A 23,133-nucleotide genomic window follows, 5' to 3' on the forward strand; every position below is an offset into this window, starting at 1 on the left:
GAAGGTCATCTGGGATTAAGCGTGGCTCAAGACTTGTCTCTCTTTGCTTTCACTTTCAAAGACTTCAGTACACGTGCTGATGGCTCATCTGACAGCCTGGTCTCCCAGCTTCTTGTCTTCTCAGTGTTACTGATGTTCTTTCAACAAATGTTCCCTTCAGTGCCACTGACCATCAAGTCTTCATTTAATCGTTCATTCATTTGCTTATTCAATGTATGTTCCAAGTAGCTCCTATGTGTTGAGAACTTCTTAAGGATCAGGTGTACAAAGATTAGAAACCTTCCTTTACCTTGAGGTCTGTTGTGGGAAACAGATGAGAACCATATGGTGTGATTAATAACTATCATAGGGGAATGCCTCTGGTGACTGTGAAGGAGGAGCACTTTCTAAGCCCAGTGGAGTCAGAAAAGACTTTCAGGATGAGGTAACACTTGGACTTGAAGCCTAAGTAGGAATTTATCATGTGGATGGATGAAGGTGAAGGTGCAGGGAGGGAGGGCATTCTAAGAAGAGGGCACAGCATGTGCAAAGCCATGAAGACATGATATAGCAGTGGCATAGTTGAGGAACAGCAAGCATTCTGAGTGGCTGGAGGGTACCTGTGGAGTGGCAGGAGAGATGAGTAAGTAGGTAAGTAGGTGCCAGATCCAGCACTAGGCTTATCCTGAAGGACATGGGGAACTACTTTGGGGAATTGAGTCAGATTCTCATTTTAGAAAGAATGCTCTGGCAGAAATGTGGAGATTAGAATAGAGACGTGTGAGATTGAAGGAGTGGGGTGGGTGGCAGAGAGACCTGTTGGGAGCTTTCACCATGAACCAGCTGAGAATGGATAAGGGCCTCCACTCAGCTAGTGCTGGTGGAGGAGGGGAGGGTTGGAGAGAGAGATCTGAGTGGAGGGTATGAGACTCGGGAACTGATGGAATGTGGGGGACAGATGTGAGGGAGGGAAAGTCTAGAGTGGCTCCCAGATTCCTGGTGACACCGAGCAGGGCCTTGTGGGGCTCCTGGGCACAAAGCCTTCCTGTGTCCCCATTTCTTTGATTACCTTCATTCAGCCTCCATGACCTTCCCTGTGTTCCAATGGGCAGGTTCAAGCAGTTGTTCATTAGGGAAGGGAGGGAATGTGAGACCAGGGAGAAACAAACAGTCAAGAGAAAAAATAGTGCAGCCTTGGGGCAAGGTACTGGTTCCCCATCAACAGATACACACAGCAATATCTTTGAGCTGTTTTGCAGATACTGAAAGCCTTTACAGGTGGGAGAAGTTAACGATTAACGATGGTATGCTGCCTGCCGACAAACATGTAGACCCCAGGCCAGCTGGAACCTGAAGGTTGATGATGCTGACTGCTACTTACCTCACCACCAGCCCATCAGAAGAATGTCCACGAGCTGATCGCACCCTCTTTGAACCATTACTTTAAAACTTCTCACTATCCTCTCCAAGTTGGGATACATAGTTTTTTGAGGCAGGAGCCTGCTGTGTCCCCCTTTGCCTGGCAAAGTAATAAAGCTATCCTTTTCTACTTCACCCACAACTCTGTCTCCGAGATTTGATTCAGCACCGGTGTACAGAGAAGCTGATCTTTCAGCGTCCCTGGCTTAGGTGACTGTAGATGATCAGACTGCTGGCACACAGGACACACAGGAGGAGAATCAGGTTTGGGAGAAAGATGATTTATTTAGCTTTGAAAAGATTGAGGTGAGTATGGGACATCTATGTGGAAATAGCCAGTATGCAAATAGGTTTGAGGATTTGGAAGACAAGAGTGTTTGAGACTAGAGGCCCTCACCATGGGCGTCAGTGAGATCACTGAGGCTGAGTAAGGGAAGAGAGGAAGCAGGAGGGCTGAAGAGGACCCCAGGAAACCAACATTTTAGGTCAAGTAGAGCAGGACGATCCAGGAAAGAAGATTGAGAAAGAGAGTCCAAAAATGCAGGGGGGAACCACGAGACAGCATGCCAGGGAGGACAGGGCAGATTTCAGAAGGGAGAGTGGACAGTGCTGTCAGAGTCCTAGGGAGGGCAAGTCTGATGAAGGAGAAAAATGAGGGGCGTGGTTGGTAGAGCATGGGCCCCATAGCTGATGGGCTTGAGGAAGAGCCTTAGCTAGGAGGAGGGCCACCCTTCACTAACGTGGGATGAGAGGAGCTGGGGAGGAGAGCCATCTGCCTTACCCTAGTTCCTAGACAAGATCCTAGCCAAGAGCTATTTCACATTCTCCAGAGCACCTCTGATGAGGAAGAGCAGTTGGAAATGGAATTCGGCACCTAGTGATTGTCAGGTCCTGTGTTGGACATTTCATGCAAATAATCTCACCATAGCCCGGTGAGGTGACAGCATAATCTTCCCTTTCAAACTGAGGACATCAAGGCTGAGTCAAGTCACTTATTCATCTTTCCTCTCCACTGGCCAGGTCACAGCCCCCAAAACAGATCTCTGAAGAGCCAGCCTTTCATCTCTCACTGGCTCAAGTTCCTAAAGCTGATAAAGAATAAAGATCGGCTTGGGCCAGATACAGAGTAGATTTCCACCACTGAGGCCTCCACATGGACAAGTTAAATCAATGGGCAGAAGAGAGGTGGAGACCCTGCACAAAGCAGCTTTCTTTTTCAGGAGCAAAGATAAGCCTGGGAGGGGTGGAGGTGGGGGTACTTGTAGGGGAGGAAGTTCAGCTCCCTCCATGACTTAGCTGCAAATCTCCCTCCTAAACAATTAGACAGTTCAAGGCTGCTTGGGAGGAAATACACAGGACCACTTTTTATCTCTAAGATTGGTGCTTGTTTTTAAATGAATACTTTTACCGTGTTTCACTATCCTCTGAGGTTGGTCTTATTACTAAAATCTGCATTTTAAAGATAAACAAACCAAAACTCAGGGATTTGCCCATGTCCTTTCTGCTATGTAGGAGCCAGAACTCAATTCATTATGCAGAACCCAGCTTTGGGATCTCTCTAACCCTGAGGTGTGGATGATCCCACGAGGAATTCCATCACTAATAACAACCCCTCACATGCACCCGGGGACCTTACAGTGGCTTCCAAGGCCCTATGTATCCGTCATTCCGTTCCCCTATTAAAGAAAAAAATTATCCATGACACTTGTTAAAGATGGGAAGTCAGACTTCATTCAGGGGCTACTGCAGTGGGGTTTTGGAGTAAGGAGACTCAACTCAATACGACAAGTGAGGAGTTATAGCCCAAAGACCAGGGGGGGCGGGGGAGGGGGGGGGGTGGTCAGAGGATGGAAAATTACTAAGATATCAATGGTTGGGGGATGAGGAATTTCATTAGCTATCAAGGGTGGGGGATTTTCTACTGAACTGACCCAGCAGGATTCTTGCTAAAACTGGACTAAATGAGCCAAGGACAGAGCCCACGGTCAGGGACTATTCAGAAAGAGGACTCAGGAGGCTGACAAGTTTGATCAAAGGAGATGATAGTTTTTTTATCAGCTTCTCCGACCTCATCTCCAGAACTGCTCTTCCCTTGCTCAAAATGCTCCTTACAGGCCTCCTTCTGTGCCTGGCACACTCCACCCTCAGGCCTTCCCAGGAATGCCTTTCCCAGCAGGAATCATGGCCCCCGAAGGTCTTTACTCAATCTCCCCTTCTCAGAGAAGCCTTCCCGGGCCCGTCTGTGAGCGTAAGTCCACCCCTGCCCTCGCACTCCCCCTGCCTCTTTCCTATTGATTTTGCTCCATAGCACTTATCACCATCTAACACGCTGAGCGTTTTACTTATACATTTTATTTATAGTCTGTTTCCCCCCCAGGAGAATGTCAGTCCCATGAGGCAGGAATTTGTGTCTGTTTTGTTCACTGTTGTATCCCCAGCACCTGGAACAGCATCTGGCACGTAGGAGGGGCTCATTCTTTGTTGAATGAAAATTGGATGCCTGGATGATGGTCTCCATAATAGCCTCAAATCTTGATTATCGATGTCAACAGCAAAGGATAACAGTCCCCAGTGTTGGAAGACCCATCCAACCAACTCATAATGTATTTTACCATGCGTTATTTCACATTTTATACAGTAACCCAGGAGTTAGCTCAGATGAACCATGGAATATTTGCCTCCCATAAGAATTCTATGGTGTTATGTGCTCAGGAGAGGTTAAAAAAAGGAAAAGGAAGCCCAGAAATACTGGAAAAAAGAAACCCGTCTAGGATTCAGAGTTTGTGGCAGAAAAATCCATGTGAGTATGGGATCATCTTCCTCGTTCTCCAAAAGAACAGATGAGTCAGTCTCCCTCTCTCTCTCTCTCTCTCTACCCTCTCCAGAGAGATCATGTATAACAGGCCCTTAGCTGGCACTCAATCCATATAAGCTGTTACTACTATGTTATCATCGTCTTCCCTCCAGACACCCTATGCGGCCATTTCCCAAGTGTACCCCATGCTGTTCCTGAAACTTGCCCTGCTTTCAGCTGCCAGGCGCCCCTGCACTTGCTGTTCCTATGCTTGGAATGTTGTCTTCCCCCACCCTGTCTCTACCCACTGCCCCTTCACTTCTCGTCTCCCTAGTAATTCTTCACACACCCTTCAAGTCTCAGCTGAAATTGCCTCTACAGGGAGGACTTTGGGCTCCCCTGGGTAGAGTTAATCACTCCTCCAGTAATAGCAGCCAATATAAACACTGATTAGGTTGCATTATAATTGCTAGTTTGTTCCCTTGACCTCCCTAGGAGAATGTGGGAGCCTGGAGGGCACAGACTTACCTTATTTGGTACTGTCCCCCCAGCCACTGACACATGTCTGATACACCCCAGGACTGGGGTGAACAATGGGGGGCTACAGGCAGCCCAGGCACTGTCAACACCAAGAGAAACATCTCGCTGGTCAGGTGTTTCTCACTCCTCACCCTTTGCCTGGGAGGCTGCGGAAAGCCTGCTTCAAAGGCACCTGACACACTTGAACTTATGAGCTTCTGGGGTGCAAGGTGGCTCGCTCCCTCTCAGGGGTCACACATCTGAGGGCAGAGTTCACACAGGGTTCCTCTAAAGCATAAGCTGCTTTCAGTGCTCTTCCAAAGCAAGAACTGATTTTCAGACAGGGAATTCGAACCCGGCCCAGCAGATGCAAACCTATTGAACCAAGCAAGGCACCCCTGTTGAAAAGCTAGTTAAACCAGCATCACTTTCTACTTGCCTGTTCACACTGTCGTGTTCACTGGCTACATTCATCTGGAAAGTGCCAAAAACAGGTCAGCAAAACCCCACCAAGGCCTCGGAACGAGATAAGGGAGTGGAGCCAGGGGATCATCTGGCCTGAGTGACAGGCAGGGGTTTTGTCTTTTTATAGCATCCCCAGTGGTGGATCAGTCCCTAGCACAGACTTACACCCATTAAATATTTGACGAATGAATGTGCAACTTCACTGGGAAAGAAACAAGATGGAGGAGACACTGTAGCACTGTAGTTAGAAGTAATTCTTTAACAAGCCAACGAAGGTGCACCTGGTAGGTGAGCCTCCCAAGTGGCACGCTCAGGTAACAACAGACAGTGACCACATTGCTGTCCAAGAGTGTGGGCCCAGTTAACTAGGGGCCTTTGGGTTGACTAAGTGGAGGAAGCATCCTCTTTGTGCACAGAAGTAGAACTGCCCAGCCTTCCTTGTCCACCCTTTGTCCACATAGTGTTCAGCGTCTGTTTCAAGAAATATTGAATATTGAAAGAACATTTGTTACAGAGGGCACAAAATCATTAGAAAGCCAGGGGTGACCACATGTCTCCGTGTAGCTTTGGCCACACTTCCGTACATTTTTAAGAGCTAAAAACTGCATAAGACTTTTTAAGAGTGCTACTAACTGTTCCTTCAGGTTGCTTCTGCATGTAAATCTCTGCAGGTGGGCTACAATCATTTTAAAAGCTCAGCCATATGGGAAGGAAGCTAACATTTGTCTAGTGCCAGTCACATGCCAGAATGCATGAACTAGACACTTTGGGGGTATCATGTCATCCTAGGGCTGCACCACGAGGGACGTGCTGGACCCCTTCTGCAGGTAGGAACGGAGGCTCCAAGGTCACGAGGGACTTGCCTAAGTTCACCGGCCAATCTGTCCCAGGCTGGCTGATTCCACGCTGACTCAACACACAGCTCGCAGATGAGATCAGAAAACACTCATGATTTTAAGAGAACCAAATCTTTCTGATGGATAAATTTTCCTGACCCTTTCAGTGGCTGCCACATTTGTTTGGGTGTACTAAGTTTGGCCTGGCACAGAACAGCAAGGGGACCTGTGACCTCTCCCAGGAGATAAGGTAAGGCTGAAAGCATGTTTCCCAAGTCCCCCTGAAGCCTAGCCAATGTTTTGACTTAGTCTGAGGGACAGTGAACTGTGTAGGAGAATGAGAATGTGCTGCTGTGTTGAACAGGCCCCTGAAGGGAATAAACTCCCTTTGCAAATGGCTACACTGCACAGTGGCACTGTTTCTTGGAAAAATCACCCATCACTGGGATGTAGGAAGATGCACAGAATGTAAGAACAGGTTGGCACTGTCTGTTCCAACCAGCAAAAGCAGCAGAAAGACATGAATGCAGTAATTCTAACCTTGTTAGACTAAAGACATTCCTTGTGTCCTCTTGGGACACTTTATTTTGCTTCCCAAGGAGGGAGGTGAATCCGCTTCCTCGAGGTCAGTTTCATTTGGAGATTTTCTTCTTCCACTCTCCATTTAATTGGCACATGAGAAGAGCAGACATAACCTGAAGATGCCAAGTAAAAATCTGGAGGTTTGGAATGAGTTTTATTTTTAAAAGGTCTTCCTTTGGGTAAACCCATTAATAAAACTTTGACCCAGGGATTACACTCCTGAGAATGAAAACACTAAGACTCCAGGCTTCCTGGGTTTAGTCAGGCGCTAACACTTACCTTGGACAAGGAAATTCATTCATCTGTGCTTGTCTCCTAATCTGTAAAATGGAGATAATAAAATTATCTACCCTTGACGTTTTCTGTAAAGAGTGAGATAATCCATGTAACTAGCACAGGACCAGTCCCCCAAACATAGGAAGCACTCAATTGTTTCTTATTATTAACTTAAAAGTTGTTTCTTATTATTACCTTAAAGACCCAGTCACAAACACGGACAAAGCTTTATGCAAAGTTGTTCATGCAGCATTGTTTACAATAATGAAAAATCTGAATCTAAAAACCCCAAATTAGGTGAATGACTAAGCAAAACTGGCTGCATGTCTGGTCCGGAAAGATGATGGAGCCATTAAAAATTCTGGCTATGAAAACTATATAATAGGGACTTCCCTGGTGGTGCAGTGGTTAAGAATCCACCTGCCAATGCAGGGACACGGGTTTGATCCCTGATCCAGGAAGATCCCACAGGCTGTGGAGCAACTAAGCCCGTGTGCCACAACTCTGAGCCTGCATGCCACAACTACTGAAGCCCATGAGCCTAGAGCCTGTGCTCCACAACAAGAGAAGCTACCACAATGAGAAGCCTGCACACCGCAACGAAGAGTAGCCCCCGCTCGCTGCAACTAGAGAAAGCCTGTGTGTAGCAACGAAGACCCAATGCAGCCAAAAATTAAAAAAATTTTAAAACTATATAATAATTTTTTAAAGTGTTTATAATGTAGTAAGTGGGAAAACGCAGTGTAATAATTGCAAATGCGGCATACTTACAAATGTATAAAACAAAAACCAAATCCCATAAATAGAGGGGCAAGAAGAATGGCAGGAAATACATGAACATGCATTAGGAGGAGTGAACTCTATGTAATTTTTAGTTTTCTGAGAGTAAAAATATACAAAATAATATGTAGAATTATGTTAAAGTTGTTGCTTTCTGAGTGCAGTCTGCACCGAGGTTCAAGGGTTGCAGAACTGAGTGCTATTTCAGTTTATTATTATGTTCAGAGAAGAGGACCAGAGGGATGCAGGGTAGGCAAAATCGTTTTTCAGACTTTTAAATGATGGATAGTTGGTCCTCTGGACCCTTCAGTAAACAAGCTTGGATTTTTCCTTATTTAGGACACACTGTCTAATGTTTCCACGCCAATTTTTCATCAACTCTGCTGTGGTTGCTACAAATGTTCTAGCTGGCCCTTGGTCAGGGAAGCCAGTGAGGCCAAGGAACTGAAAGTCAGGCTTCAGCCAGTCAGTGAGAGCCACCTTGACTTTCATGGACCAGATCAACAGGGTGAAAATCAAGTCCACCCTAAAAACACTTTATTTTCAGTCTCTCTCTTCCGTGACGCCATCCTCCAACCCACCTCTCTCTCTCTTCTTTCATTCCCAAGCCCTATTTCCACTCCTACTGTGAGCCCAGAGCTGTGCTGGGGACACAGGTTGTCGAGACTCAGCTCCTGCCATGAGAGAGGGCAATCCCCAGCCACAGAGGGAGCAGACAAGCAAATGCATCCCAGTGCAACATGACAGGGGCCACGAAGGAGCGTCAGTGCTGCAGCGTCAAAGAGGCCTGGGCCTGGCTGGCATTGGTGGAGGTTTGGACCCAGCAAATGTTTCAGGGCAGGGAAAGGGCTGGGGTAAAGGCATTCCAGGCTGAGGAACAGCAGGTACAAAAGCAGAGTTACAAAAGCACCATGAGGGCAAGGTGTTGTCGTGGGACTGGTCTGTGGGGTTCAGCAGGGGAGAGGATCAGGACGAGTTAGCATGTGACGAGGCCACGAGAAAGAGATTGGCTTGAGTCATATAGACTCATAGTCAACGGCAGTTTTGAAGCAGGGGAGAGACATGCTCAGATTCTTTCAGGAAGATAACGCTGGTAAGTGTGGAGGATGAGCCTGATGGGTGTGACCAGGGCAGGGGTACAATGAGGAGGTGGCTGCAATAGTCTGAGGACAGCGAACTAGGGCTTCTTAGGGCCCTGCAGTGGGAAGGGGGTGAGAAACCAGATCAGGGAGTTGGGCCTAAAGGGGAGGTGACAGTTCTGGCTGACTGGTTGGATCTGGGGCATGAGAGAAATCAAGGATGTAGATGGCTATGGCCATGCCATTAACCAGGATAGGACGCTTCAGATAAGTGGGTTTGGTGGGGGAATAAAGAAAGATAATGCACTCAGTTTGGGACAGGGTGAGTAAAATGTTCCGGAGGTGGGGAAAGGGGGCATCTGGGCAGTTGATTAGAGAGGTCTGGCCTTCAGAAAAGTTTTAGGCTGGAGATGCTGATAAGGAAGATGATAGCACAGAAGTGGGGGCAGATGCTGCTCTAGAGAGAGATGAGGTTACCCTGCTGGACTAGACGACAGAATTCTTGGGAAGAATAACGCTTCAAGACACTCAATCTTCAAAATTAGACTCGATGGAGGTTTCCCCGAGGGTTTTTTTAGGCTTTAAACTGCGTGACTATTTGTTTTCTTTTCCATGTGCATGCCTGATGAATTTTCAGTTCAATTTTTTGGATTCATTTGTTTTTGCTGACTCTGACGAATTTTCAGTTCAATTTTTTCGATTCACTTGTTTTTGCTGTGGTGTAAAGTGAATAGGAGGCTTCAGAGCTGGAGAGACCTGGGTTCCTGTCTCAGTTCCCTAAGCATGAAGCAGTCAGAGCAGCTCTGACTCTGTTTCCCACACTGTAGAAGAGGGAGAATGAAATCTAACAAACACTCACAGAGTTCTTACATTTGCAATATGTGTGTCTGCTTGGTAACAAAAAAACGTGTAACCTCAGTCCTACGGTATATTATATAAACTAAACCAAAGGTCTTCTCTGGGATGAAGATACATCATCTATAAAATTTATAATCTTTAGGCCCAGACTAGTATATTTTAAACTGAAAACGTGGTTTGATTTTAATGTTTGCACTGTTTCTGGCAATTCAATTATTAAAAAGTGGACTAGAAAATTCTAGATGTCAGGGTACATTTGTTTTTCTTCCCATCCTGGCTTTTCAGAAAAAAAAAAAAAGGCTACTATACGAATTACATATGCTAGATGAGCTCAGGCTTTCAAAAATGCATTATCATTTTCACAGTCATCTAATTTAGAGACAGTGGAACAAATCCAAGTAACAATTTTATTTTAGTCTACAGCACTATTTTTTACATACATTTTAGTGGTTTTGACAGTGGTACTTTTGAGCAGACTTTAAATGAAGCCACAAAAGTTAATACATTTAAAATAAAATATGCACAATAAAACAAGGGGCATCCAGATGTTCAGAATCATGCAGAAGGGGTGGTCTGGCTGGTGCTATCACTGGATACCTTGCCTATTTAAGAATTCACCAGCAAGAGGCCGTTCTTCTGTTCTTCATTCCCACATAATTTACCAAAGTCGGAGAGTTCTAAACATACACACACAAAATAAACCCTCATTTAAAGCTACATCAGTACAAAATTTCAATGAATTGACTTCAATGTATTGACAAACCAACAATTCCAATGATCAAACCCATCACTAGAAAACAGGCAATATCAGCACCTGATCTAAAGGCAAGGTTATCTCATTTATTAAAACACCAACAGGAGATTAACCAACAAAGCAACTAATATGTTAATCTTAATATAAGACACTGAAGGAAAACCAAAAACAATATATTAAATACCACTCCACTGAGCCAGGATATAACCCATGGACGACAGACACATGAGTTTATCTGTCAAACAGTGCTTTAAATACTTTTCCATGAAAAAGAGGAAAGTGTATCAGAAGATGCAAAGGAAAGGTAGAAATGTGAATTTATGCATCTAGTTCCATAATTTAAAATGACTATCAAACTGATAATATAAAGCTAAGTGACAATGACAACCATTGGGCACCAAACAGGCATGACCACTATTCGCTGTAATCCATAACACTCTTCAGGAGTTTTCAGTGGATGGCCAACCCAACAATATTCTCTTAGTACAGACTAGATACTCATCCGCTGTTGAAAAGGACCCTGAAGAAGACATGGCAAAGGCATAGAGAAAAAGTTGAATCTTTTGAAAAAGTTAATGATATCAAAATACTTTTCCATCGCTGGGAAACCAAACTAGGTCAAGTATACAGTCCAAAGCAACATGGAATTCAGAGTCAGAGGCTGGCAGAAGAGTTTTGGAAAACTTGTAGTTTTTAAAAATTGGCAATTTCTCCATGCTTAATAAAACTATCAGAAGAGGTATAATGTTTGTTCATTTGTGGAATGTTGACAGCTTGCTGCAAAAATTCACACGAATGAGGAACTGCAGAAATGCGTTTCAATGAAGTATTTTTTAAAAATTTACAAAAAACTGAAGTTTCTATTTAAAAAATAACCATGTTATGCCAAGATGAAACATGGTAAAAAGTAGTGTAAATTCTGTCCATGATTCTTCACACAGCTAATGGGAAAGTGATAGAAACCATTTTCTCTTAAAAAGGAAGTTTTGTTATTGCACTGACTTTTACAGCCTGACCTAGTAATTTAGAAAAATTATGTAGTAAAATCTGTAAAATTAAAATACAAAATTCTGGTTTGTAAACATCAGTTGGCCAAGTCTATCCAGAGTACTTCAGATAGTGGAATGGAATGAATAATTAATTCACTACCTTATTTATCTGCTGTGAGGGGGAAAATTCCAGAACACAGCTTTTATACTTTCACAGTAATTATATTCAAAAGATATAAAGTCAGTACAGCTGTCTTCTTTTTTTTTTCCCTGGGTGCAGTTTTCAGCTCTTACCCCGCTCCTAAGTGCCATAATTGAAATAATACTGGTTTGGAGACCTAGTAAAGATTGGTCATAAATGTCGCATAAAGTCTGTAGGACTTCGGTAAAGATATTTCCAAATGGCATAGTAATGCACTGCAGCTGCCGTGGCCACGAACAGGTGCCAGATGGCATGGGCAAATGGAATGATGCCATCGCTCTTGAAGAACACAACGCCCAGGCAATAAATTAAGCCCCCATAGGCAAGTTCCTGAAGTCCATCGGTGTTACTCTGTCAACAGAGGAAAAAAATTCAAAAGGTTTTGATGTTATTCTGACATGACAAGCTAAAGAGATCACTGCAATTTCCCCTAAGTCTCCTGATTTTCTAGACAATGAAGTAGCTCTGAACAGATAGAATCCTCATCTGTAAACATGAATTACACTTAAGTGGACCTGGGTTACCCTCTGAATCGGCCAAGCAGTCAGGTTACAGGTCCCGTGGGAAAAAGAAGCACCTTCTGCTCATTTATACCATGTTTAAGCAGACTGCAATCGCATCTACAAGGAACAACAGTTCATTTTAATAAAGTACAGTCCTTGGCTTTCATCTTCCTCCTTAGGAGCTTTCTTCCCTACACCCATGCCACTCCATTTATAATCCACATCTCAGCCTGGTTTTCACTCCCTTTGTCCTCCTCAAACACTGTTCTAAACTAATCGCTTTTCCCAGACTCTTCACTTGCTTCTGTGAGCTTATGGCTTCCTTATGGCTGACACAGGAAAATCATAGCTAGGAGTGACCTCTGAGATCTGAGACCATGTAGCACAATATATTTCCTAACCTTCTAGATGTTGCCAGGCCTTTTTGTCTTTGTGCCTGGGAGTTTCTTAGCTTAGGAGGAAATTAACAGTCAGGTGTGCTTTAGCACAAAAAGGAGTATTTATAGGCTACTCTTGGTTTTCAAAGACCTCGACCCATCTACAAGATTAGACTGGGCTGTATGAATGAGAGGGGAAGAGAACAGAGGCAGGGCTTAAGAAGTTGACAGAGAAACAAGTCAGGATTTCTGGGGACCGGGAATAGAAAGGTCTCAGGTTCTGCAGGGTGAGTGGAAACCTAAGCCAAATCGTGGCAAGGCCTTGGAAGGGGACAGGTGTGTGGGTGTCCCAGAGGCCTGGGCACTGATGGCTGTAACGCTGTTAGCCTTGGGGCAGGTCCTGGTGGCCAAGTCCAACAAGGAACATGGGGAAGCTCCAGTGCAGCCACCTACTTGAATGGCCCCATGGGCCTCAGCCAGAGCAATGGCTGCCACAGACACGAGCTAAGAACCAAGCGTGAGGATCCAGGGCCAGGGGTGAGGATTAGCCCTATTTTCAAAGTTCACATAAGCACCACGGTTTTCGTAAGATCAAAAGATGAGGAAGGAGCCAATCCAAACTGACTGATACTGGACTTCTCCTTAACCTTGGTAAGATGGCACATCAGTCAGATTTCATTTTATTTAAAAAGTAAAACATAGCAAAACAAAACACCAGCTACATTTATTAGTTCCTAGAGGTTATAAAACAATTAGTATCCATTAATTATACAAAATTCTCTGTGTATGTGTTATTAGAGGCATTTTCCTAGAGAGGATTGAGGTTTTCATGGGATTCTCACAGGGGCATCTGACTCCCCAGTGAAGACTCACTCATCCAACACAACCTCCTTAATTTAGAGATGAAGAGGCTAAGGCCAGAGAAATAAGTAGCCTGAACAAAGTCACACAGCTGGTTGCTGCCCTGAAAGACACCACTCCTTCTTCTTCCACTAAAAGAATAAACAAGAGACCAAACCAAGCACACAGCTTGGTTTTGACATACATTCTGTTAATAGGTAGTTCCTCAAGATACCACATCTGCTTATCAACTTTCAAAGAACCAGACATAGTTAATCCTAAAACAAACAAAACCAGGTATGTTTTCTTCATTATCAATGTCATTACTATGTTTCTATGTACCAGGACTTGTTTGAAGCACTCATTTAATCTTCACAACCCTAACTTAGGTACTAATTTATCCAAACTTTACAGACGAGAAAACTAGAATACACAGAGGTTAAATAATCTACCAAGGTCACGTAACTTTTAAGTGTCAGAATCAGGATTTGAACCAAGAACTAAAGTGTTTTATTTCCTGAACTTATATTCCTTTTTTGGGGGGAGGGGGTGTTTTAAAAATTGATGATTAATTTACATAGTGTAATGCATAGATATTAAGTGAACAGTAAGGTTTGCCCTTCCACTAAGGCAACTACTGTTCTTATTGCAATTACCACAGACTAAGCCTCTCTGTTCTAGAACCTCACATAAATGGAATTATACTGTATGTACATTTTTGTGTCTGGCTTCCTTTTTGCTCAAAATAATGTTTTTGAGATTCATGCATGTGCGACTGTATATCAGTTATTCATTCCTTTCTATTACTTAGCATTCCACTGATTTATTTAACATAATTTGTTTATCCTTTCCATTTTGGGGCTATCATGAATAAAATTAACATTTATATTGTTTTACAAGTCCTTTTGTAGATATATGTTTTCATTTTTGTTGTCATAAATTTATGCTTAATTTTATAATAAACTGCTAAACAAATTTCCAAAGTGGTTATACCATTTTATACTCTCCCCAACAATGAATTACGGTTCTAGTTATTTCACGTCCTTGCTGGGTTTTGGTGGCATCAGTCTTTTTAATTTAATTTTAACTATTCTATAGGGTGTGTAGTGGTGGCATGTTGAGGTTTTAATTTTCATTTCCCTGATTTCTCTGATGACTAGTTACATTGAGCAGTTTTTCAAGGGCTTACTGGATACTTGTATCTCTTTCTCTTTATAAAGTGTCTGTTCAAGTGTTTTACCCATTTTTATAGGATTGGCTTTTTATTATTGACTTAGAGTGCTACAATATTTGATACACATCCTTTGTCAGATACATATAGAGAAAGCAAATATTTTCTCCCAGTCTGAGGCCTGACTATTCATTTTCAAGTTCACTGATCTTTTCTTCTGCCGTATCCCATCTGTTGTTAAACCCCTCCAAATAAATTTTTTTCTTAACATATAGTTTTCAGATCTAGAATTTCCATTCGGCCCTTCTTGCTTGTCTAGTAGTATTTGTTTGGATAATGGATGCCGAGTTGTTAGAGTATAGATTTTGTTGTCTTCCTCGAAGGAATGTTGAGTTTGTTCCAGTAGGCAGTTTATTTACCGAAGGATCAATTTTATCCTTTCGAGGTTTCTGGGCTTTGTTATGGCAGTGCCAGAGCCGCTCTCACTCTAGGGCCAGAGTAGCTCTTATCCTAAGGTGTGGTCTTGCTAGGGTCAATGGAATACCTAAGTTGTTCAGCATGGTCTCCTGCTCTGGCTGGCTGGAACTCTGGTATCTCCCAGTACTAGGCTCCTTCTGGAATCTCCATTTATCTCACAGCCTTCCAATAGCTATCCTCAGCCAGTGCACGCAGAGTGTTGCCCTGCACAAATGCAGCTTAGTATTCGGGCAAGGACTCAAGGAAACCCCTTGTAGATTTCTGGAGACTCTCTGTGAAGTTCCCTCCTCTCCAGTACCCTGCCCCAAAACTGCAGCTGGCTCGGGAGCTGAAATGCTGATTTGTTTCCTCCACCCAGACTGCTGCTCTTGGACTCCATTTTCTTTCGCAGTTTGGAAAGCATTCCGGGGAGAAAACTGCAGTCCGTGTGAAGCTCATCTTTTGGTTTCTCTCCCCGCAAGCATCATAGTCCTATATGTCTGTGTCCAATGCCAAAAAATAGTTGTTTCACATACTTTTCCTACTTTTATAAGTTCTTTATGGTAGAAGGGTAATTCCGATACCCATTATTCTGACCAGAACACCAAAGGTTTGAGTCTTCATCACTTGTACTGTTTCTTTGTTCCTTCAGATGGCCTGTGTGGTTCTTTCTGATCTGGTCTCTGTCTAGCTCACGAGTTTTATCACGAGACTTGTGCTACCTGCATAATTACACCCCCTCATGCATATATGCATATTCAGATGCTTGTGCTCTCCGCATCTCTGGGGTTTCCTTCATGCTGTATCCTTTTCCTGTACCACCTGCATCACTCCTTCCATCTCTTGGCTCCTATTTGTCTTTCTGAATCAGCTTAAATAGCATTTCCTCTGGTACATCTATCACGTGCTCCCATAGTAGGCTGTACTTTCCCCAATCAATGACATTGTAAAACTTTATGGTAATTTCTTATTTTATATGAATTGTATTTTTCTGCTTGATTCTAAGTTCTATCTGGGCAAGTGTGGGGATTTTCCTGTTTGATTAACATAAACATTAGTCACCTGCTATTGTACTACTTGAAAATGTCAATGAAAGATTTAGGCTAGTAAAAATACTGGATAAACTTGCTCTTATGATACCCAGAGGGAATTTACTTGAAGTTCCACTCTAATGATTAGTGACCCATCAACACAGACCTTGCTCTGGGTGTCTTCAATCGCCCTCTATCTATATGGCCTTCAAGGCAGATCTTCTCATTTCTGACTTTCACCTCCCTCTCCTCACTATTCCCTGTTGCTTTTACCAGCTAAACTGTATGTATTTTTGCTACGAGGTAATTATTAAAGCCATTATAAATCTCATATCTCAAAGAACATATCTTGATACATTCTCATAAGACATACCCTCTGAAAAAACATAAGCAAACCTATAAATCCTAAACCTTTTACAGGTGTTTTTGTGACCAGGGCAAGAACTATGCACAGCAAAATTACATTCTTATAACTTGCCTATGAGCTCAGGAGGAAATTATAGGTACAACTCTGACCCTTGTAGGCTGAGAAGAGAGTTCAAACTAAACACACAGTGGCTGGTGCCCCAAAATGCAGAGTGTAGGACTGGGAAAACATAAGCTAAAGGCACAAGTGACCAGTAGATGGGATCGTGAGGTTGTTATGTTATTGTTTTAAATTGAGAGATAAACATTGATTTCTCAACAGTAATCAGTCTGAATGGGAGTACAAAACACATATGTGCAAATGCCTACTAAAGGTAATGAATGCCACACTTTCACCCATCAAAGTCCCCAAAAGAAAATTTCAAGCAAAGTTAAAAAAAAAAGCACTTTCCTGAGAAAGAGAAATAATATGACTTAAAAGCAAGTGAAAGGAAAAGTAAGAGTGAAGGGATTTGAGAAATATCCAATAAAATGTTGAGCCAAATGACCTTTTGAGGTCCTTCCAATTCTTAAGTTCTAAGAAGTCACGGGACTTCCCTGATGGCACAGTGGTTAAGAGTACGCCTGCCAATGCAGGGGACACGGGTTCGAGCCCTGGTCTGGGAAGATCCCACATGCTGCGGAGCAACTAAGCCCATGCGCCACAACTACTGAGCCTGTGTGCCACAACTACTGAAGCCCGTGCGCCTAGAGCCGGTGCTCTGCAACAAGAGAAGCCACCACAATGAGAAGCCTGCACACTGCAATGAAGAGTAGCTCCCGCTCGCAGCAACAAAGACCCAACGCAGCCAGAAATAAATAAATTAATTAAGAAAAAAAATTTCTGCTCTAAAAAAAAAGAAGTCACTAATTTATATTTTCTTCATTGTAAGAAACCTCCAAATTTACCCTCGCCATGGATTTAGGGTTAAGACACTAAGTAATCCAAGTAGAAATTCCCACCTTCACATAATCTCACAGCTCTTTGGGAAAAGGGTGGGAGTGGAGGTGGGGTGAACAGAAGGGTTATCCCAAAGAACAAATGCAGCAGATTACCATACGGAAGGAGTCACACTTAGATGTATAGCTTTTCCAAACTACAGACAGTAGGTAGTACAAGTTGTGGCACTTTGTAATTTATATATTTTTTCTTTTGAATCTCTAGTTATTGGACATGTCATAACTTCAGGAAGAAAAGCTTCGGATCGTATCTATAGACATATTAAGAGTCACAGCGATTTAAAAGAAAATAAGGTGAAATAACTTAAATTATAAAGCAACTTCTTACCATTGATGTCACCACCAAGGCTGGAGAAAACCCCATTGTGAGATAGAAAAAGAGCTCAACCACCTTATACCTGCAGAACAGAAATGTGTTAATTTAATTTAAATTAATTTAATATATCTATTCCTACAACACTCAGACTATTTCTTTACCAGTTTTTCCCTTTTTCTTCTGAAAGACAAATGTAAACTCTTGACTATTCAAATGAAATGTATTTTCCCTGTAGGAGACCATTAGGGAGGGCTCTAACTGAAATACTGTAGTTGAGTAACAATGAACTAGCATTTCTTTCAGGATGGATAAGGCATCAAATTCCACATGCTACATGCAAAACGTTCTCTGCCAAAAGCTATCATTGAATCCAGTTCACCATGCATTTTCCGTTTCTAATCCCAGAGTGTTTGCCTTCATCGCCATTCCAATCCATCGTTATGAGACACTGAAATTATGAAGCTGCACAGGGAATAGCTTGGAGCAGTTTATCAGTGGCAAAGGGATGGGAGCCCTAAGGAACTAAGGGCATGTGTTTTTTGTTGTTATTGGTTTTTTTTTTTACTTTTTAAAAAATTTTTTTTATTTTTTAAGGGCATGTGTTTTTGATTGTCTCTTAATTTTGTATCTGTACAAACTCCAGTTTGTAAGGCTCATCACCTTAGGTGCAGAAGTCTGAAAATGCTAAAAAACACACTGTACTGAAATTCAACTTATATTTATGCCTAATCAAACTAGACTCTAAGTTCCTCGAAGGCAGGGACCAAGTTCTGTTTATGTTTGGGTCTGCAGGGCCTAGAACAGTACATGGCACCATTTAGGTTCTCTGTAATACCTGCCAAACCCAATGGCCAAGGGTGACTCGCATCTCATTCTTAGTGTTTTATACTCAAAGTCCACCATGAAGTAATCATATCAGGGAACTGGGGAAGAATGTGGGTTTGGTTTATATTAGAAGGCCTGGAATAGGAGAAAAGAGAGTTGTCTTACTTTCCTTCCTAATTTATCCAAGGATATAAATTAGGGGTTTGAGCCTGAGAAGCAAAGCAAACTGTTCCCTTGGATATATATATAACGCATAATACCACTCAGAATTGCTAATTATGGTCAAAAATGCATTTAAGTGAATTTCAAAGTCAGAGAGAAGTTAGCTAAAACTACCACTTTCTTCTGAAAAGAGAAAACAATTTATTACTTTGTGACAAACACAAGTTATGTTTAATTCTGAGGGCCATTCTGCCAAAAACAATAGATAAAGAATTTAATAAACTGTATCCAATGACAATTATTTCACAGTTTTGAGTTTCTCAAGTTCAGGCATGTGAAATAATGAAAAGAGCCATGGAATAGGAACTAGGACACATGGGTCCTAATTCCAGATGAGTCACTAACTTGATGCATGTACTAAATGTTCTCATTTTTTAAACATGAAGCACAAATAGATGACCTTGAAGGTCTCCTCTAGAACTAAGCTGCTAAATTTCAATAAGTTTTCTTTTTATATTGCTTCACACTTAAGACTAGGAGATATGAATAACGGGTTAAAAAAGGTGTGTCCCATGGTGAGGATACTAAGGGTTTAGATGCCCTTCCAAATGTACCCTTTCTCAGGGAGTCCCAGGTTGGAACATCCTCTGGGTTCCTATCTAGGTGTTCTGTGGGGGCTTAATAGCTATTATCTTCAACCTTCAAAGAAACTTAGAAAAGCAGTTATTTTTCTCATGTGGTAACTTAAGTCACAGAGGATAAGGCTAGTTTGCTGATAAGACTAGCCTGGCTGAGGATGTGAAATGAGGTCTGACTGACTCCAAAACTGTCGTTTTAGATGAGGGACAAGTGCACCCTGTCCTTCAACTATATCATATATCACACAGGCACCATTCATTTCTGTCTGCAGCAGTCTGTAGACCAATGATGAATATCAAATGGTTCTAAAGATTTGTTAAAACAATATATATTCTATTTATGTATTTCTACTATTTTGAACTGCAAATATAAAGTAAATTGTACTGTAATGTAGATAAAATTTAGGAAGTTAATTTTAAAGCTATCAAATGTAAATTATTTTCTCTTACTTTTCATGGTAGAGAAATACATAAATGGTTCCTCCAGCTGCCATGAGCCAGATAAACCAACGCATATGAGATGCCAGGGGTCCAAGTTCACGGAGATTTAACCTAAAAATGTAAACATGACAACAAAGAACAGAAGTGATAAATGAAGGGAATTCATACAACCTGTGTTTTCCTCTAGTCTTGAAAACTGGGAGAGAAGGTACCAGGACAAGACCAGAAAGAAAAAGCAGTCAACATGTGGTTGGAAGTATTTGGGCAATTGGGATAAAATTAATAACTCAAGGATAAAATTGTCGTTCAAGCTTTAAGACTTAGAATTAGTTCCAATGTGGTTTAAAAATAGAACCAGCTAAAAGGAGACTTGTAGAAGTAAGTCCCAGCACATCTGTGATGCCCGACTTTCCTTATTAGGCAGACTGCTGTAAAGGCTACTTGCCTTGTTGTTCCTGACTATGTATTTGGGAGCAGATTGTTTACAAAGCTTACTGAGAATGCAACAAAACCCTGAACCAGATCACATACACACAGTGGATACCTAATACACAGACCAAATGTCTCCATTATCAATTTCTCCACCAAGAGAGAACATGAGAAGATCTAGCCCAATACATGTTATGGAAGATACTTTGTGGGTTAGAATTTAACCATGGACTCTTGTGAGGCCTGAACTTAAAATGCTGCAAATTCACCTGTACTAAATTCAGATTAAGAATAGATAAGAAAATAAAATGTTCTGAATGGCTATTACTACAAAATTAATATTTCCAAATGGAAAAGGTACCACCTGCATATCGAAGAGTACATGCGAACAAACTGCCTACTGTAATATTTGATTCCTCAGTCTACATTTAAAATTTTTATTTACTTATTTTAAATTGAGGTATACTTCACAAAAGCCTTTAAGTATTCTCGCTCCAATATGATTCAGACCTATAATTTAGTAACAGTTACTGGGGAGAGACAGCACTTACTCTTTACTCCAACAGATAATTAGGTTTCTTTTGAATGATGGATGCTGCATTAGTCAGAATCTAGAGGCCTGCTGTTTCTAATGATATATAGTTGATGGCATAATATGAATTTCTGAGTGGTTAAAACTGGACCATATCTTGACAGAGGAAAATCAATGTTTCTTTAATTATGGGCTTCAGAGCAGCAAAAGACTCTATCTGATCTATACCAAAAAGGCAGGAAGAACAAGGACATTGAACTGAATACTAGGTATTTTAAATAGCTAACTAATTAGGCTAGTTCTCTTATTCATATAGCTAAAGAAATGAGAAATGCACTCCATACATAGTAGCTACTGTGCTGTGAAGACCAACAGTATAAATTTCAAAAGTGAGCTTGTTTTCTTTGTACGTATTTACAGTATTTCCACTTAAACAATTAGGTGTCCAGGTTTTCTGAGCAGCAGCAGAAGCATATACAAAGAATATGGAAGGCAAAGGTAACATTTCAAAAGTCAGCGTGCTGCCTACACACAACTTAGTAGCACTTCTCTCAAACAATCCAGTGCCAGATATGTATTCTGAATGGCAGTAACATTCTCCCCTTAAAATCTGCAATCTGACCCAAGTAAGTCAAAATGGGAAAGAAAAAAAAAGCATGTACGTGTGTTGGGGTAGGGGAACCGGGGAGCAGGGATAGGAAGAAGGGAGGGAAGAAGGACCGAGAATTCTCTCATAAAAACACTATCTTCAAAAATATAAAGACTGTATCTTACCATGGGGCGTAAGATGCAGCAATGAAGAAATAGATAACCATTCTATCACACATGTGAAAGCAATGCTCCACTGTCCTGTGGGGGGGGAACAAGTTAGAGTTTTCAGAAAATTTTACGACTGGAAGTAGGGGTTATCACTCCACTATGTCACAACTGCCACTCTTGTTCTTGGTTCTCATGGCATTTATAACTTGGCCTTCAAAGTCGCACAGCTATTTTTAATAATATGGAGCCACAAGTAAAAGCTTTATATTATTTTTAAGATTGCATATACCATAGATCCTCTCCATGTAAGAACCCCACAATAATCAGGAATTCAAAATCTGTCTTTTCTGATATTTTCTATTTTTTTTAGATCCTATCTAATAGGAAAATGAAATTCCTTGAGGGCAGACCACCTCTCAACCCCTATCATAGTGCAGGGCACAAAATCATGAAGGCTCAGTAAATAGTCCCCAAAGCCACATTCTTTTTAGAATGTCTTAGAAGCAGCTTTTACTCCAAATCTTAGTGTAGACAGTAAGCTGCAATAAAGCAAATTTAGAAACTAATTTAGGAACAGCAATAACACAAACCAGAAAAAAAAAAAAAAGGCTCATTTGCTGTCAAGAGGGTAGCCACCTGGGCTGCTGCTTCTTTTTTTGTTTTAACAAACTTATTTATTTTATTTATTTTTGGCTGCATTGGGTCTTTGCTGCTGCGCGCGGACTTTCTCTAGCTGCAGCGAGCGGGGGCTACTCTTCGTTGCAGTGCACAGGCTTCTCACTGCAGTGGCTTCTCATTGAGGAGCACGGGCTCTAGGCGCACAGGCCTTAGTAGTTGTGGCTCACGGGCTCTAGAGCCCAGGCTCAGTAGTTGTGGCGCATGGGCTCAGTTGCTCCGTGGCATGTGGGATCTTCCCGGACCGGGGCTCAAACCCATGTCCCCCTGCATTGGCAGGCGGATTCTTAACCACTGTGCCACCAGGGAAGCCCCGTGATCTGCGCTTCTAAGCAAGTTTTTCCTTCTAAAACTGAAGAGTCAGGAAGTGTACAAAGATTTGGCTCACTGAGGTCTATTCACAAAACGGATTAGACAGAATCCGCCCTCTACTGAGGTTATTTATTTATTTATAAATTTTTGGCCACACCGTACAGTGCGCGGGATCTTAGCTCCCCGACCAGGGATCAAACCTGCGCTTCCTGCAGCGGAAGAGCAGAGTGTTAACCACTGGACTGCTAGGGAAGTTCCTGAGGTAATTTAAAAGTACAAATGCATTGCATTGTCTTGAATCCATCTCCAGTCCAAGGGGTAGTAGCTGTGGTTTGGTGGTGCACAAGTACTAGATTTTGCCTCATCACACACTCTGTGTCGACCAAAGCAGGCTGAGGATGTTTTAGTCACATGTTAGTGAAGAAGTGAAAATAATTTAGATCTAAAAAAGCAAACACTAGATTAATGTTTCTCAAACTTAACTGCCTTTCAGAATCGCCTGGGGAGCTTATAAAATACAGTCACAAACTCCAGTCCAGAAGATCCTGATTTAAAAGGGCTAGAAGATGAGGTAGAAGATGCAGGGAAGAGAAGAATAACTCCTTGGATGACTGTGATTCCAAGCCAGGTCTGGGGTCTTTCTAATTCTGCTTTCTAGGCTGTTATGCACTGTTGCAGCAGGTATAGTCAAGCGTGCAGTTTTATTCAAGACCCACCACCCATCTCTGACCCTCACTCTCCTCAAGGGTGAAGCAGAAGTAATATCATC

The 23,133-nt window shown here is 42.2% G+C and overlaps 1 protein-coding gene across 2 annotated transcripts in view; it reads right to left on the reverse strand.

Annotated features, from left to right (window-relative positions):
* Positions 1–9,975: 9,975 nt before the first annotated feature.
* MMD (monocyte to macrophage differentiation associated) overlaps positions 9,976–23,133 on the reverse strand; it is a 28,517-nt gene continuing 15,359 nt past the window's right edge. The window contains exons 4-7 of one of the 2 annotated variants that reach the window (XM_068530983.1): positions 21,393–21,467; positions 19,667–19,768; positions 17,604–17,673; positions 9,976–11,883 (exon numbers count right to left, since the gene is read on the reverse strand). In XM_068530983.1, coding sequence (XP_068387084.1) covers positions 11,683–11,883; positions 17,604–17,673; positions 19,667–19,768; positions 21,393–21,467 — 448 coding nt within the window. In that variant the 3' untranslated portion in view covers positions 9,976–11,682. The remainder of the gene's footprint in view (positions 11,884–17,603; positions 17,674–19,666; positions 19,769–21,392; positions 21,468–23,133) is intronic. The other variant, XM_068530984.1, reaches the window with a different exon arrangement.

Source organism: Eschrichtius robustus, chromosome 20 (genome assembly GCF_028021215.1).
Source record: "Eschrichtius robustus isolate mEscRob2 chromosome 20, mEscRob2.pri, whole genome shotgun sequence".
NCBI classification, from domain to species: domain Eukaryota; kingdom Metazoa; phylum Chordata; class Mammalia; order Artiodactyla; family Eschrichtiidae; genus Eschrichtius; species Eschrichtius robustus.